This window comes from Hyperoodon ampullatus, assembly GCF_949752795.1.
Source record: "Hyperoodon ampullatus genome assembly, chromosome: 14".
Lineage (NCBI taxonomy): Eukaryota > Metazoa > Chordata > Mammalia > Artiodactyla > Ziphiidae > Hyperoodon > Hyperoodon ampullatus.
This window is the reverse complement of record NC_136927.1, coordinates 22,194,088-22,205,914: the sequence shown is the minus strand read 5'-3', so window position 1 is coordinate 22,205,914 and position 11,827 is coordinate 22,194,088. Positions and strand designations below refer to the sequence as shown.

The following is an 11,827-nucleotide window of genomic DNA, read 5'->3' as shown; positions in this document are numbered from 1 at the left end:
CCAGCGGGCGGGGCCGCGCGTGCACCAGACGCGAGGCGGAGGAGGGGCGGGGGAGGGGCAGGCGGGGGAGCATGCGCTCGCGGCAACGCGACGCGCGGCATCTGAGGCCTGAGAAGCGCCGAGGTCGTCGGGGCAGGATCCCACTCGGGCGCTCCGACGCCCCGCCCCCGAGGCTCCGCCCAGGCGCGTGGGGATGGCGGCTGCCCGCGGGCTCGGGCTGTGAGGACCCGAGCAGCTGGGCTGCTGTCCTGGGGTGCCACGGGGAAGTGCTGCGGGCGCGCGCGGCTCGCCCCCAGGGGCGGCTGGAAACCCTGGAGCGATGGTAGGGCGGTGGGGACATCGGGGGGGCGGGCCGACCCCTGTGGCTCGGATTCCCCGTCACCGCCCTTCCCCAGGTATCGAGAGAAGTTGCCCGCAGCCATTGAGGGCCGGGCGGAGAAGCACGTGACACGCGACGAGCCGGATCAGCTGCAGGCGTGGAAACTGGCGGTGAGGAGCTTCCCACGTGGGGGACGGAGCCTTCCGGGGCGGGACGTAGCGCCGTGGGCGTGGCTTCCTCCTGGGGGCGGGGCTCCTAGCGAGGTCCACAAGCCGTGACCCCAGACCCAACCTGACCACCGAGGGGCCGCTTTCGGCCGCACCTGCAGCAGCTCGTGACCGCCAACTCCCCGGAGCTGGTGGTGCAGCGCTCGGCCGCCGCCTTCCGTCTCCTGTCAGACGTGAACGCAGCGGTCACGGAATTGTGCGCCCTCCGGGGCGCGGGCCCGTCTGTCACCTCGCGTTAGTAGGGAGAGCTGGGCGTCCCCCCGGCGAGGTCGTGGGCGGGACCTGGCGTGTTAGTGGCCTTATCTGTGAAATGGCCAGATGGCCAGATACGTGACACCGAGAGTTGTTGGGAATGGCAGCCCCACGCCATTTACTTCCCGCGGCAGTCCTGGCTGCCAGAGCTCTCGAGGTAGCAGTCTTCATGTCTGATGAGGCAGTGGCCGCAGTGCCCGATCTGCCAGCCCTGCAGTACACCCTGAAGCACCACCTGCTCTACCTGGGCCGGGTGCAGGAGCGTGCCACAGCCCTGAGCCAAGGTGCAGTCTGTTGGCGGCCAGGGAGGGCATCCAGGACTCTGGTCAGGGTGATGTGCAGAGTTATCCAGCAGGGTAGGGTGACTGGTGCCCCTGAGCCTCAGACTCCCTCTGCACCTCCCCAGGCAGTGCCTCAGGCTGTGGACCCCTCACCGTGTGGAGACAGCACTGTGGATCTGGGCTGTAGGGCAGAAGCTGTGCCCTGACCTGCTGCCTGACCTCGGTCCCAGCCTGGCCACCCCTGAGGACACCAGGCCAGCCAAGAAGCACAGGACCCAGGCCTACTGACTTGGCTGTGGCCCAGGGCTTGCACACCTACCCTGTGATCTCAGGGCACAAGTCTTTGGACAGGGGGCTGGCTGCTGTAGGAGCTCAATAAATGCTTGCTGAACTCAAACCTGACTATGAGGCCCATGACCCTCCCCAGGGGCTCCCATCTCCCATACAGAGACACCTCATGCTGGGTGCAGAAAAGCAAGGGGGAAGCCCAGGCTGCTGCTTGTGTGGAGGGAAGGGCCCTCACAGTTTGATCAGTGAGTTGGGGGGAGAACAGCCCAGCCCGCAGTGCCCAGTACAGCTACCTGGTGCTGTGTAAAATATTTATTCATTCTCCAAAAAGGCTCAGACTGCAAGTCTCATGGGAGAGGCCAGGGCAGGGTCTCCTCTGGGGCCACCCTTGGGGACCTCCACCACTCAGCCCAGTCCAGCAGTCCTATCCCTCCAGGCCTGGGAGGGGGCGGCCAGGGCTGGTGTAAGGCTTGGCCTGGAGTCAGTGGGCCACAGGGGCCACCTGCCCCCACCAGGAAGAAGCAGCCTCAAGACATACATTCACAGAGGACGAACATGCAGGCCTCCCTAGTGGCTGGCCCACGGATGCTGCGCCCTGGCTGGTGTGGCCCTGGGAACCCTTGTCAGGGTGGCGGGGGAATGTGGGCTCCCAGCAGGTCGTAGGCAAAGATGTTCCAGAAGATGGCGAAGAGCAGGAAGGTGCCATAGGCAAGCAGCACCACCCACCAGCCACACTGGTCTCGCAGGCGCTCCTCATAGCTGCGCAGGATGGTCAGGCCCATGCTGACACCCACCACCGCGCCCGCCAGGTGTGCCATGAAGCTGGGCTGTGGGCCCGAGGCAGGCAGTGGCGGGGAGAAGCGCAGCCACACGGCCCGGCCCACCTCGGAGCTCACTACAGAGGGAGGCAGCAGGTGAGAGGCACCCTAGCCATAGGCTGAGGCCCCTCCACCCTGGCTCCCTACTTACTGCACACCAGGGCCAGCACCATCCTCAGCAGCTTGTAGGGACATCTCATCCCAGCCCAGTTCTGATGGGGTGTGAATAAAAAAGGCTGTGAGGGAGGCCTTATGGGCCCCTCCCCGCACCCCCGCCGCAGGGGCTGCCCCGTTACCATGACGACATTGGCCAGGTGTGCAGAGCACAGGGCGTAGACCCCGCCGGAGCCCCCCACCACAGGGGCCCGCATGTCAGTAATGGAGACGGTCAGGGAGCCTGTGTGAGCAAGGGGAGAGCCGTGAGGGTGAGGCCCACCAGTGAGGTGGCCAGGGCGCACGCACCTGCCTCACCTGCCAGCACACCAGCCAGGTAGAGCAGGCTGATGCGGAGCAGGCCATGCACCATCTCCAGGGGCACCCCGATCATCAGCTGCAGGAGTGCGTTGAACCCCAGCTGCTCCAGCCTGGCCGTATGGGGCAAATGAGTGTGAAGGGTGGGGTCCGCCAGGGGGCTACCAGCCCCCTGCCCCCACCTCGAGAGACTGAGCCCTCCCAATCCAATCTGAGGGGTGCCAGAGGTGGGCCCACTCACCCGACGTGCATGAACATGTAGGTGAGAAAGCGCCAGGCCCGAGCACGGTGGCCGGGGTGGTATACGAGGGGGCTTTTCATGTACTCAGGGTGGTAGGTCTGCAGCACCCACTTGTTGAGACGGGCCCCGTAGCACAGGAACACGATGATCTGGGAGGGACAAGTGTTGGGGCCAGGCAAGACCAAGGATAAGAGAGGCTCCCGGGGTGGTGGGCGGTGGACGGGCAGGCCCACCTGGGCGAGGGTGACCGAAGCCATAAACACGGGGGGTGGGCAGCTGCGGTGCCGGTAGAAGTACCAGTGGCGGTCCACCTCTCGGGGCAGGATCTCGTAGGCCACGTAGCGCACGAACCGCTTGTAGACACCCAGGCCTGGCTCGTCCAGCAGCCCGTCCTGGGGCAGTGCCCGTTGTCCATTGGCGATGGCCCGCTTGAAGCTGCTTGAGCGCTTGCTGCTGATCTGGGGGGCGGGGCCTAGGCATAGGCCACCATACTCCCCCCATGGCCGCCCCTCCTGAGTGGTCCACCCAGCTCGTCCATCACAGGGTCTGAAGCCCTGCCCCATGGCTATAGCCCTCCCCAATGGGAAGGGCAGGGAGGAGGGGCCGCCTGCCCAACCCACTCCAGCCAGGGCACTGCGCCCACACCCCAGCTGCCCACCCACTGTGGCACTGACCAGGTCCACCAGCTCCTGGTAGCAGACCTGGCCCCGCTCGTTGCTCTGGGCCAGGGCCACCAGCATGTCCAGTTTGGCCGGGTCCAGGGGCAGCTCATGGCGGTGCACCAGGCCAGCGAAGGTGTCCGCGCCGATGAAGCCGGTGTTCTCAGGGTCCAGCTGCTGGGGTCGGGGGGCCAGCGGCCAAGGTCTGAGGGTGGGCCAGGCCCCACGACCACAGGGCTGAGCCACGTCAGGCGGGAGAGGCAGGCTCCGAGCACCCTGGGTCCAGGCCCCTGTGCCCACATGGTCCCAGGAGCTAGCTGTAGGCACCGGTACCTAGGTCCCCGGCCTCCAGCTCCGCTAGCTCTCCAGCGGTCTCCCCACCTCATTTCTGCCTTGCCCATCCTGGAAGGGTAGGGCCAAGGTCTGAGGGCAATCACCAACCCTCTGGCCCCTTCCCAAGCGCCCTAGTCTGGCTCGCCCTTTCCTGGGGTCTCGTGCAGGGGGCCAAGGTCGTGCAGAGAAGGGGCTGCGCTGAGGGTCTCAGAACTCCATCCCCCCGGCCCACCCAAGGGCGGAGGGCCGGCAACGGGGGCGGTGCCGGCGCCCCCCACCTCTCCACGCACCTGCTCCTGGATAAGCTGCAGCAGCGAGCTCCTGTCCATAGAGCCAGGCCGGGCCGGGGGCCTGGGGCCGGGGGCCGGGGTCGGCGGCCGCGGCCGGGAGGGGCTTCTCTGCGGACTACTCCGCTCCGCCCCGGCCCTCCGGCTCCGCCCACTCCGCTCGGCGCCGCGTCACGGAGCCGCCCGCCCCCGCCGCACACGCCGCCGCTGCCAGCCCAGCCACTCGCGGTCAGGACACGCGCGCGCCCCGCACGCGGACGTGCCCGGGCAAGAACGGCGCGGGGCGCTTGGCTCCAGTGCCGGCGCCCCCGCCCCGCCCGGGGCTGCAGCTCTTCGTCCCGCGGGGCAGCAGCCGGGAAACTGAGTCACGCGCGGCACGCAAGCCCCTTCTGCGCCCACCCCTTTGCCCCGGGCTGGACCTCAGAGCCGATGCCACCTCCTCGGGGAAGGCTTCAGAGAACAACCCACTGCTGGGGACTCCCCGCGCCGGGCTCCCTGAAGGCACCTCCCTCCCTGACATGCTTGCCCGTCCTGGCAACAAGAAGGCTCCACGGCCCCAGTGGCGAGCACTGAAGCCAACAGGGCAACTAGCAGGGTTGAGGGAGGTCCCTGCAGCAGGCCCTGCTCAGTGGGTGGGGACCAACACAACTTGGGCTGGAGGTTCCTGACTATTCCTGTGGCCACAGTGCTAAACTGACCCATGAACATGGGGGTGGGGAGAGCCCCCAATGGACAAGACCGCAGCTGGGATGGAGAGGAGCCCTACTTCCCAGGGAGGACAGGTAGACCCCCCTACAATAAGGAAAGTGACAGGCTATGGGAATGTGTAACCATAGCAACCCCTGACAGCACCGCTCAGAACGCCTGTGCAGCTGAGCCTCAGGACAGATGCAGCAGCTAGAAGCAGCATCCTGCCCTGCCCAGCTTTAGTAAGAACTGCACCAGGGGTCCTCAGGTCACTGGAGCTGGGGGGCCAGCAGGATGGTTGAAACAACTTCAGGGTGTGACCCCCAGCCCGTTGGGTCAGGCCTGAGCATCCCCTGCCGAGAAGGCAGCTCCCCCGCCTCTAGAAACAGCTTGTCAGGGCTGAGGGAGGGGCCCTGGCCTAAAGGCCTGCCTTGCAAAGAATGACTAGTTACAGGAAGTAGAGGGGGTACTTGTGTGGCCAAGGTCCTCCACCCAAGCACACCACATACTGCCTCTGCTCCACGCCCAGAATGCACGCCGGAGTGAGCACCTAACCTCCAAGCTGAGCCCCCTCCTCAGCCCAAGGAAGGTTCTCTGTCCCCTTGTCCTTAGGCTGGAGCTCTGGCTGTCTCCTGCCCAGTGGGAGGGGCAGAGGCCTCTGGGTGGGGTGTGAGAAACAGGGCAGCTCGCCCAGACCAGGGCCACCTCGCACACCAGGACATTTCAGCACATCCCAGAACCCCAGATGCTCAGCACACCTCAGCCAACCTGACAGGATGCTGAGGCTTGGGTAGTGGATACACCTGGCTGTAGGGAGGGGTCACATCAGGGGGGTCCTCAGGTATCAGGCCCCCTCCAGCCTCTCACCCTCAGGCCAGCATGGACCTCAATGTACCTAAAGGCTCTGAGGCTGCGGCTGGGCCATAACTGGTCCTTACCCTGGCCTGAGACCTCAGGACGGTGACCCAGAGAGGAGGCGGGGGGTCAGGAGCAACATTCCCAGCCCACACCCAGACCAAAGACACGCTTTAGTTAATTCAAGAAGTCATCCTCAGAAAGCAGGACCCAATATGGAAAAGACACAAGTGAAGTTTAATCAGGAAACCCAATCTCATACGTCTTCTGGGAGAGGCACAGCCCTGGACCTGTCTTCAGATTGGGGGGTGGGGGCACGCACAATGGTCCAGCCATTTCTTGCCTCCACGCCCCTGCCTTTGGCCCAAAGCTCTGCCTTCTTACCCCCTTCATACCCTCTGGCCACATGGGACCAGGAAGGAGGAGTGGAGCCCTGAGAATTCGGGTCTGGGGTCACTGACTTCCTCACCCACACCTCCCAGTCCCTCCAACACGATGCCCACGGAAGAGGGTCATGCCTGGCACCTGCAGCAAGGCCGGACACAGGCTGCTGGGAACCGGGGCCACCCTCGGGGCTGAGGCAGGGGTGGGGCAGCAGATGGACTGTCCTCAGGAGGAAAGTTGAGAGGGTCTCTATCCCCCACCAAGCAAGTGGCCCCACACCAGCACCCTGAGATCAGACTGCAGGGTCTGGGACCTCATCGGCTCTTCACCAGGACCCTGTAGAGTGAGAAGCTGAGAACGGCAGCGACGGCAGCCCCGACGGCCCCCAGCGCCACCCGGAGCCAGAAGGAGGTGGTGTGCAGCTCCCCGTGGACAAGGTGTCTGCAGGAAAGAGGGGAGTCTTGCTGCTGTAACCCCACCTCCGTCTCCTACAAAGTCCCAGAGCCCCACTCAGCTGCTCCGTGTCAGTGCCCAGCATGGCAGGACCCCCAGACTAGAGGGCAGCCTGTGAGCCCAGGCCCCACGGGCCCCACCTGGGCATCGGCACGGGCACCAAGGCCCACCCTGCAACCTTGACTGACTCCAGTCCTGACACCACAGCTGTGCCACTCTCATGGGACAGGGAAGGGTCTCCCACACAAGGGCTTCGATCCTGGTACCCACGGGAAGGCGGCCATGGTGGCGAGCCGGGTGAAGATGGCCGCGCGGGGCTCGACTGGGCCAGCACAAGAGAACAGGGCGGGGGCGGGCAGCCGGTGCCTACGGCAGAACTCAGTCGGAGACAGACCAGGCAGCAAGACGCCTTCGGGCAAGTCAGCCTTGGAGGAGACGAAGAGGCAGGGGGTCTGCCTGTCCATGTAGTGGCGCTGCAGGGGGAGGGGCCATGTGAGTGTGCTGGGGGACACCTGCCCACAGCCCTGCTACACAGCAGGGCCCCCAGGGTGGGCGGGACCTTGCCTTGTAGACACTGGCGCACAGCGAGAAGGACCTGGGGTGGCTGCTGTCAAACATCAAGCAGGCGATGTCACAGGTGGCGTCGGCCGAGGCGGTCAGGAGGCTGTCTGCACCCACCTCACACAGCTGAACAGAAAGGGTGGCCTCAGAGGGGCACAGGCTAGGTCTCCCAGGGCCGCGTTGGGCGGCTCCCTCAGCGTGCACGCTCTAGGCCTACCCTGGGGACCCCCGCACTCACAATCAGGTACTTCTCCTGCCCGTTGACCTGCACGGTGTCGATGGTGTAGGCAGAGGGCTCCCCGGCAGGCTCCCCAGCATCCTGGTGCAGAGGAGGGACGCCCCTGGAACTCACTGCTCGGATTCTTTCCAGAACCCCTGGCCCCCAGGTCCACGCACGGCACACACGGACACTCACCCCCAGGCCATGGCCGAGGAAAGCCTGCAGGAAGGAGGACTTGCCCACTCCGCGGGCCCCCACCACCTTGCACAAGAAAACGTTTCTCTGTGTCTGTCCCTTCTCCTGGTCCAGCCTCTTCTCCCGGGTGACTGTGGGCAGGGAGCAAGGATGAATATGAGGGAGGGGCTGCCCGGGAGGCACTGGCTGGGGGCCGGTGTGAAAGCGGGCACCCACCTGTGATGGCGTGGACCTGGGAATCCTGCTCGCAGAGGGTGGGGAAGCCCAGGTAGCCAAGGTGCTCAAGACAGTGCTGGACGTCCAAGTAGGTCACCAGACTGGGGTCGGGAGAAGTGGGGATGTGGCGTTACAGCAGGGCAGAGGGTGAGGCCGTGTCTCAGTGGGTGAGGGCTGCACTTACGTCCACTGGCAGAGATACCCGTGCAGGGGCAACCGACCGGCCTCGGTGCGGACCGTGCGAGGGAGCTGGGGGCCCCAGGGAGCAGCAGGAAACACGCTGAAGAGGCTCTGCAGCTCTGCTGGCGAGAGGGCACCATCCCGGTCCTGCGGGCAGAGGAGCTGTGGTGACACGTGCAGGCGGGAGGCTGAGGGGGGGCTCAGTGGGGCCCAGCACCCTCACCTGGTCATGCTTCTCAAACATCCTCTGCACAAACTGGTAGCCGCGATGGTTGAGCTCGGTGCTGCATCCGGGGGGCACACGGAGCCTGCGGGTGCCGGGATGGGGGTGGGGCTGTGCACACCTCCTTGTGCTCCGCAGGGCACCTCCTCCGAACACAGGCCGTCCAGGCAGGCAGAGAGTCCCCCCGCCAGGGAGACGCCCCGATGGCCCCCAGCACAGGGTCCAGGAGCCCCAGGCCCCATCCGACACAGATGGGAGGCGAGCCCTGAGCCCGAACGCCACTCACGGTGGGCAGAGGTAGTTGGCCGTCAGCTCAAGCGAGTCGCCATAGCCAAAGCGCCTCAGGATGGTCCACGTGGTCTCGTGGCGGCCTCGCTGGATGAAGAGCATGTTCAAGAAAAGGAAGCCTGCTCAGGAGAAGCAGAGAAGGGAGTAACACCAGGCACAGCCCGGCCTTGCCCCACACCCCACGCCCGATGTAGGCAGGGTGTCGGGCCTCACCGTCCAGGGTCAGCCGGTCATCCCGCACGCCTCCTGCCACATTCTTGCTCACCACCATCTTCACGTCCTCCAGGGCCTGCGGGGCAAGAGGGTGCCCGAAGCAGGACATCTGCTTCCGAGAGAAAGTCGCCGTTAGTCAGCCAGCTGCCCTCTCCACCCGTCACAAGGGCAGCGGAGGCGTGGGGTGCGGCTGCAGCTGGGAGGGTGGGTACCGCCAGGAGACAGAAGGGGGCGCACCTGGAAAGCATTGAGCTCCTGGTCACTGAGCACCTGGTCCATGTCCTGGTCTGAGAGCCTGAAGATGCGTGTGAGGGCCTGGGCGCACTCGGGCATCAGCTGTGGGGACAGCGGCTCAGCACCCCCACCGCTCCCTCCTGCTTGCCCTCCCCACCAGTGCCTTCGGCCCACCTGCTTGGCCTCAGGGTCATAGAGGGGGGCCGTGGGGTGTAGCACGGCCTTCTGTGCGTAGTAGAACAGCTCTGAGATGTTTTTCAGGTTCTTCGCCGAGCACTGGGACACGTGGGAACAGACTCAGAAGGGGAGGCAGGGAGGCCCCCTGTCCTCGCCTCTGCGGTCCTGGCACCCCCAGGGCCCTGCCTGCTCACCTCCACACAGGTCTCGATCTCAGGGAACTGGCTCATGATGGGCAGCACAGCCTCCATGGAGCCCCCCGGCCGCAGGTCCGACTTGTTGCCCACCAGGATAATGGGAACCCTGGGGGAGAGACCCACGGTCACCAGGGATCAGGGAGCTGGTGGGGCCCAGCCCACCTCCCCAAGCCCTGCCTATTACCTGGGCCCCCTCTTGGTATCCCCATTCACCAGCGGGATCCATTTGGTTCGGATCTGAAAGGTAAGACCTGGCCATGAGGATGGGGGCCTGCCTGGCCCACAGCTCCCATGTGGAAGTCTCACTTGGCTCGAGGAGAGATGGGGGAGATTGAGGGCCACTGAGAGCCAAAGTCACGGCCACTGGCAACAAGACCAGTGGGGAAGAGCAGCGGGCAGGTAGAACCTCATCTGATCCTAGCAGTTCCCAAACACCCACAAAGGGCCTGAGATCAGCAACTCCTCCCGCAAGCCTAAAACATTCAGACGCAAGGCCATCCACGCTCTCGGCGGGAGACAGGGTCATGGGAACTCGGGGGAAGCTCTGGGGGCCCTGGCCAGGGTGGCTCCGTGAAGCTCCCCAGTGGGGCCAGCCACGGGTGCAAGTTGCCCAGAACCCGGGTCAACTGAGCGTCCGCCTGTGGTGTGTGCAGAGAACAGAGAACAGGTGGACGACCAGGCTGGGCGCCAGTGACAGAAAGCTAGGATGGACAGAGAGTTCCCTTGCTCACCTTCTCAATGGTGGTCTCTTCAGACACGTCATACACCACGCACACCACGTTTGCCTGTTGGGGGCAGGGAGAGGGACGTATGGTGGGATCTGAAGCTCCCTGCTCCACTCACAAGCTGGACAGGAACGGGCTCAGAGACTGGGGGAGCCCACCCTTCCAGCTGCTCCCAGGCCGAGTCACTGGCTGTTGGCTACGCACACCTCAGGCCAGCCCTTCCCTACCCACTTCTGCTGCAGATACCAGGCCCCAGTACTGCAGCTCTGGTCAGCGAATCCCCTGAGGGCTCAGGACACAGCCACCCTTAAACTTGACTCCCCAGCCCCAGCCTCAGCCCTTCGCTCCCTGGTCACTACAGGCAACAGCAGACAGAGGACAACAGCACAAGGTAGGGGATGATGGCAACACAGTGGCTGCGGCCTGTACCCTTGCCCAGTAGCACCCCCAGGACACAGCAGATGCTGCAGGGGCAGCAGCCCCACCAGGAGCTTGGTCCAGGCACAGGTCCTCCTGTGCAGAGCAGAGAACTAGCTGTGCAGCCCACAGCCCTGGTCATTACACCCGGTGCAGTCCAGAGGCCCAGGACAGTGGGCTGGACTAAGGAGTGGGGAATGGGGGTGCTAGGCACAGAGCTGTCCAAGGGATCACTTTCAAGGACTTGGAGACTGCTCCCCAGGGTCCACCAGAAGAGGGAAGGCTCGGCACGGAGGGCTGTGGGCTGGCCAAACACGCATGCAGGAGGAAGGAATGGGTCTTCCTCCTGGCTCCCAGCAGAGTGCGTCACGGGGACCCCAAAGACTCTCAGTGCTAACAGGTCACAACAGAATTAGCGAGGTTGCGGACACTCTGGGCACCTTAATCCAATCTCTCAGAGAATGAAGCCGATCAAGCCAGGGCAGCCATACCCCCAAGGCCTGAGCCCTGACCCCCGTGCCCAGCACCCCCTTCCCCGGGACCCACCGTACCTTGTGAATCTCGTCCTGAAGCTCCTCGACTGTCTGCTCAGCCTCTGGGTGGAAAAAGAGACCCTACTGCAGACTTGCCGGAGACGCCCGCTCCTGGGCGCAACCGCGGGCGGGCGGCCCCTCTACCTGAGTAATCCACGATGTGGGTGGGCACCTTCTCTGGGGTGACGTCCGCGGGAATGGTGATCTCTTCTGCCCGGGGGGGAACCTGGGGCAGACGCGGCCGTGAGGACAGCCGGGAAGGGCGGAGGGCGGCGGCGTCCGGACCTGGGCCCTTCTTGGGCGCGGGGGCGCGCTCGGCCTTACCTCCTCGGGGAACTCCTCGCCCACCAGCGACAGGATCAGCGACGTCTTCCCCACCTGGGCTGCGCGGGTCGGCGCGGTCAGTGCGGCGGCCAAGGTCGCGGCGCCTCTCCCCACCCCGGCCCCGAGATCCCCGACCAGGCTCGACCCCCACCCGACCCAGGCCCAGGCGCCTACCTACCCTCGCCCAGCAGCAGGATGCGCACGTCCCGCTTCATGCTGGCCGCCGGGAGCTGCAGCCCGACCCCGGTGCAGGCCCGGCCCCCGCCCACGACTGCGACCCCGACCCGCGCTATAGCTGCGCCTGCACTTCCGGCCCCCGCCCGCGCAGCCGCACTAGCGAGGCGGGCGGGCCAGACCGGCGTAGCTGCCCAGCGGCGCCACCGCGTGGGCGCGCCGGGCACTGCCGGCGCCGCGCCGGCCAGGGGGACGGGGCCTTTGCCCTGTGCCGCCCCGCCCCCGCAGCTCCTGCTCTGGCTCCCGTGGCTCTTGCAGGGGTCAGGATCCCTGGCAGGGAGCAGGAGGTCTGTAGGTTGGGCAGAAACTGAGCTCAGGCAGTCTGGAGTGACCAG

The 11,827-nt window shown here is 65.6% G+C and overlaps 2 protein-coding genes and 1 long non-coding RNA gene across 10 annotated transcripts; 1 reads left to right on the top strand and 2 right to left on the bottom strand.

Annotated features, from left to right (window-relative positions):
* Window positions 1-74: 74 nt before the first annotated feature.
* On the top strand, window positions 75-1,476 carry LOC307062854. Its single transcript, XR_013811227.1, has 3 exons — window positions 75-322; window positions 396-489; window positions 1,205-1,476. It is a non-coding gene; the product is annotated as an uncharacterized lncRNA (long non-coding RNA).
* Window positions 1,477-1,788: 312 nt separating this feature from the next.
* RHBDL1 (rhomboid like 1) lies at window positions 1,789-4,218 on the bottom strand (the record flags this gene model as incomplete). 2 transcript variants are annotated; one of them, XM_079718618.1, is made up of 8 exons in its annotated part: window positions 1,789-2,262; window positions 2,337-2,397; window positions 2,482-2,582; window positions 2,657-2,769; window positions 2,898-3,046; window positions 3,131-3,355; window positions 3,572-3,733; window positions 4,180-4,218. In XM_079718618.1, 8 exons carry the CDS (start codon window positions 4,216-4,218, stop codon window positions 1,991-1,993), a joined length of 1,122 nt encoding a protein of 373 aa, XP_079574744.1. In that variant the 3' UTR covers window positions 1,789-1,990. The 2 variants fall into 2 exon arrangements, with proteins under 2 accessions (XP_079574744.1, XP_079574745.1); XM_079718619.1 differs by lacking the exon at window positions 3,131-3,355.
* A 1,718-nt stretch (window positions 4,219-5,936) lies between these two features.
* On the bottom strand, window positions 5,937-11,473 carry RHOT2 (ras homolog family member T2; the record flags this gene model as incomplete). 7 transcript variants are annotated; one of them, XM_079718478.1, is made up of 19 exons in its annotated part: window positions 5,937-6,543; window positions 6,826-7,028; window positions 7,120-7,242; window positions 7,355-7,435; window positions 7,532-7,662; window positions 7,748-7,848; window positions 7,932-8,074; window positions 8,151-8,235; window positions 8,437-8,557; window positions 8,652-8,760; window positions 8,889-8,987; window positions 9,060-9,161; window positions 9,257-9,365; window positions 9,444-9,496; window positions 9,991-10,044; window positions 10,953-10,996; window positions 11,079-11,160; window positions 11,259-11,317; window positions 11,437-11,473. In XM_079718478.1, 19 exons carry the CDS (start codon window positions 11,471-11,473, stop codon window positions 6,417-6,419), a joined length of 1,863 nt encoding a protein of 620 aa, XP_079574604.1. In that variant the 3' UTR covers window positions 5,937-6,416. The 7 variants fall into 7 exon arrangements, with proteins under 7 accessions (XP_079574604.1, XP_079574605.1, XP_079574603.1 ...); XM_079718479.1 differs by having other exon boundaries at window positions 7,355-7,662; window positions 8,652-8,763; XM_079718477.1 differs by having other exon boundaries at window positions 7,355-7,662.
* Window positions 11,474-11,827: the final 354 nt, after the last annotated feature.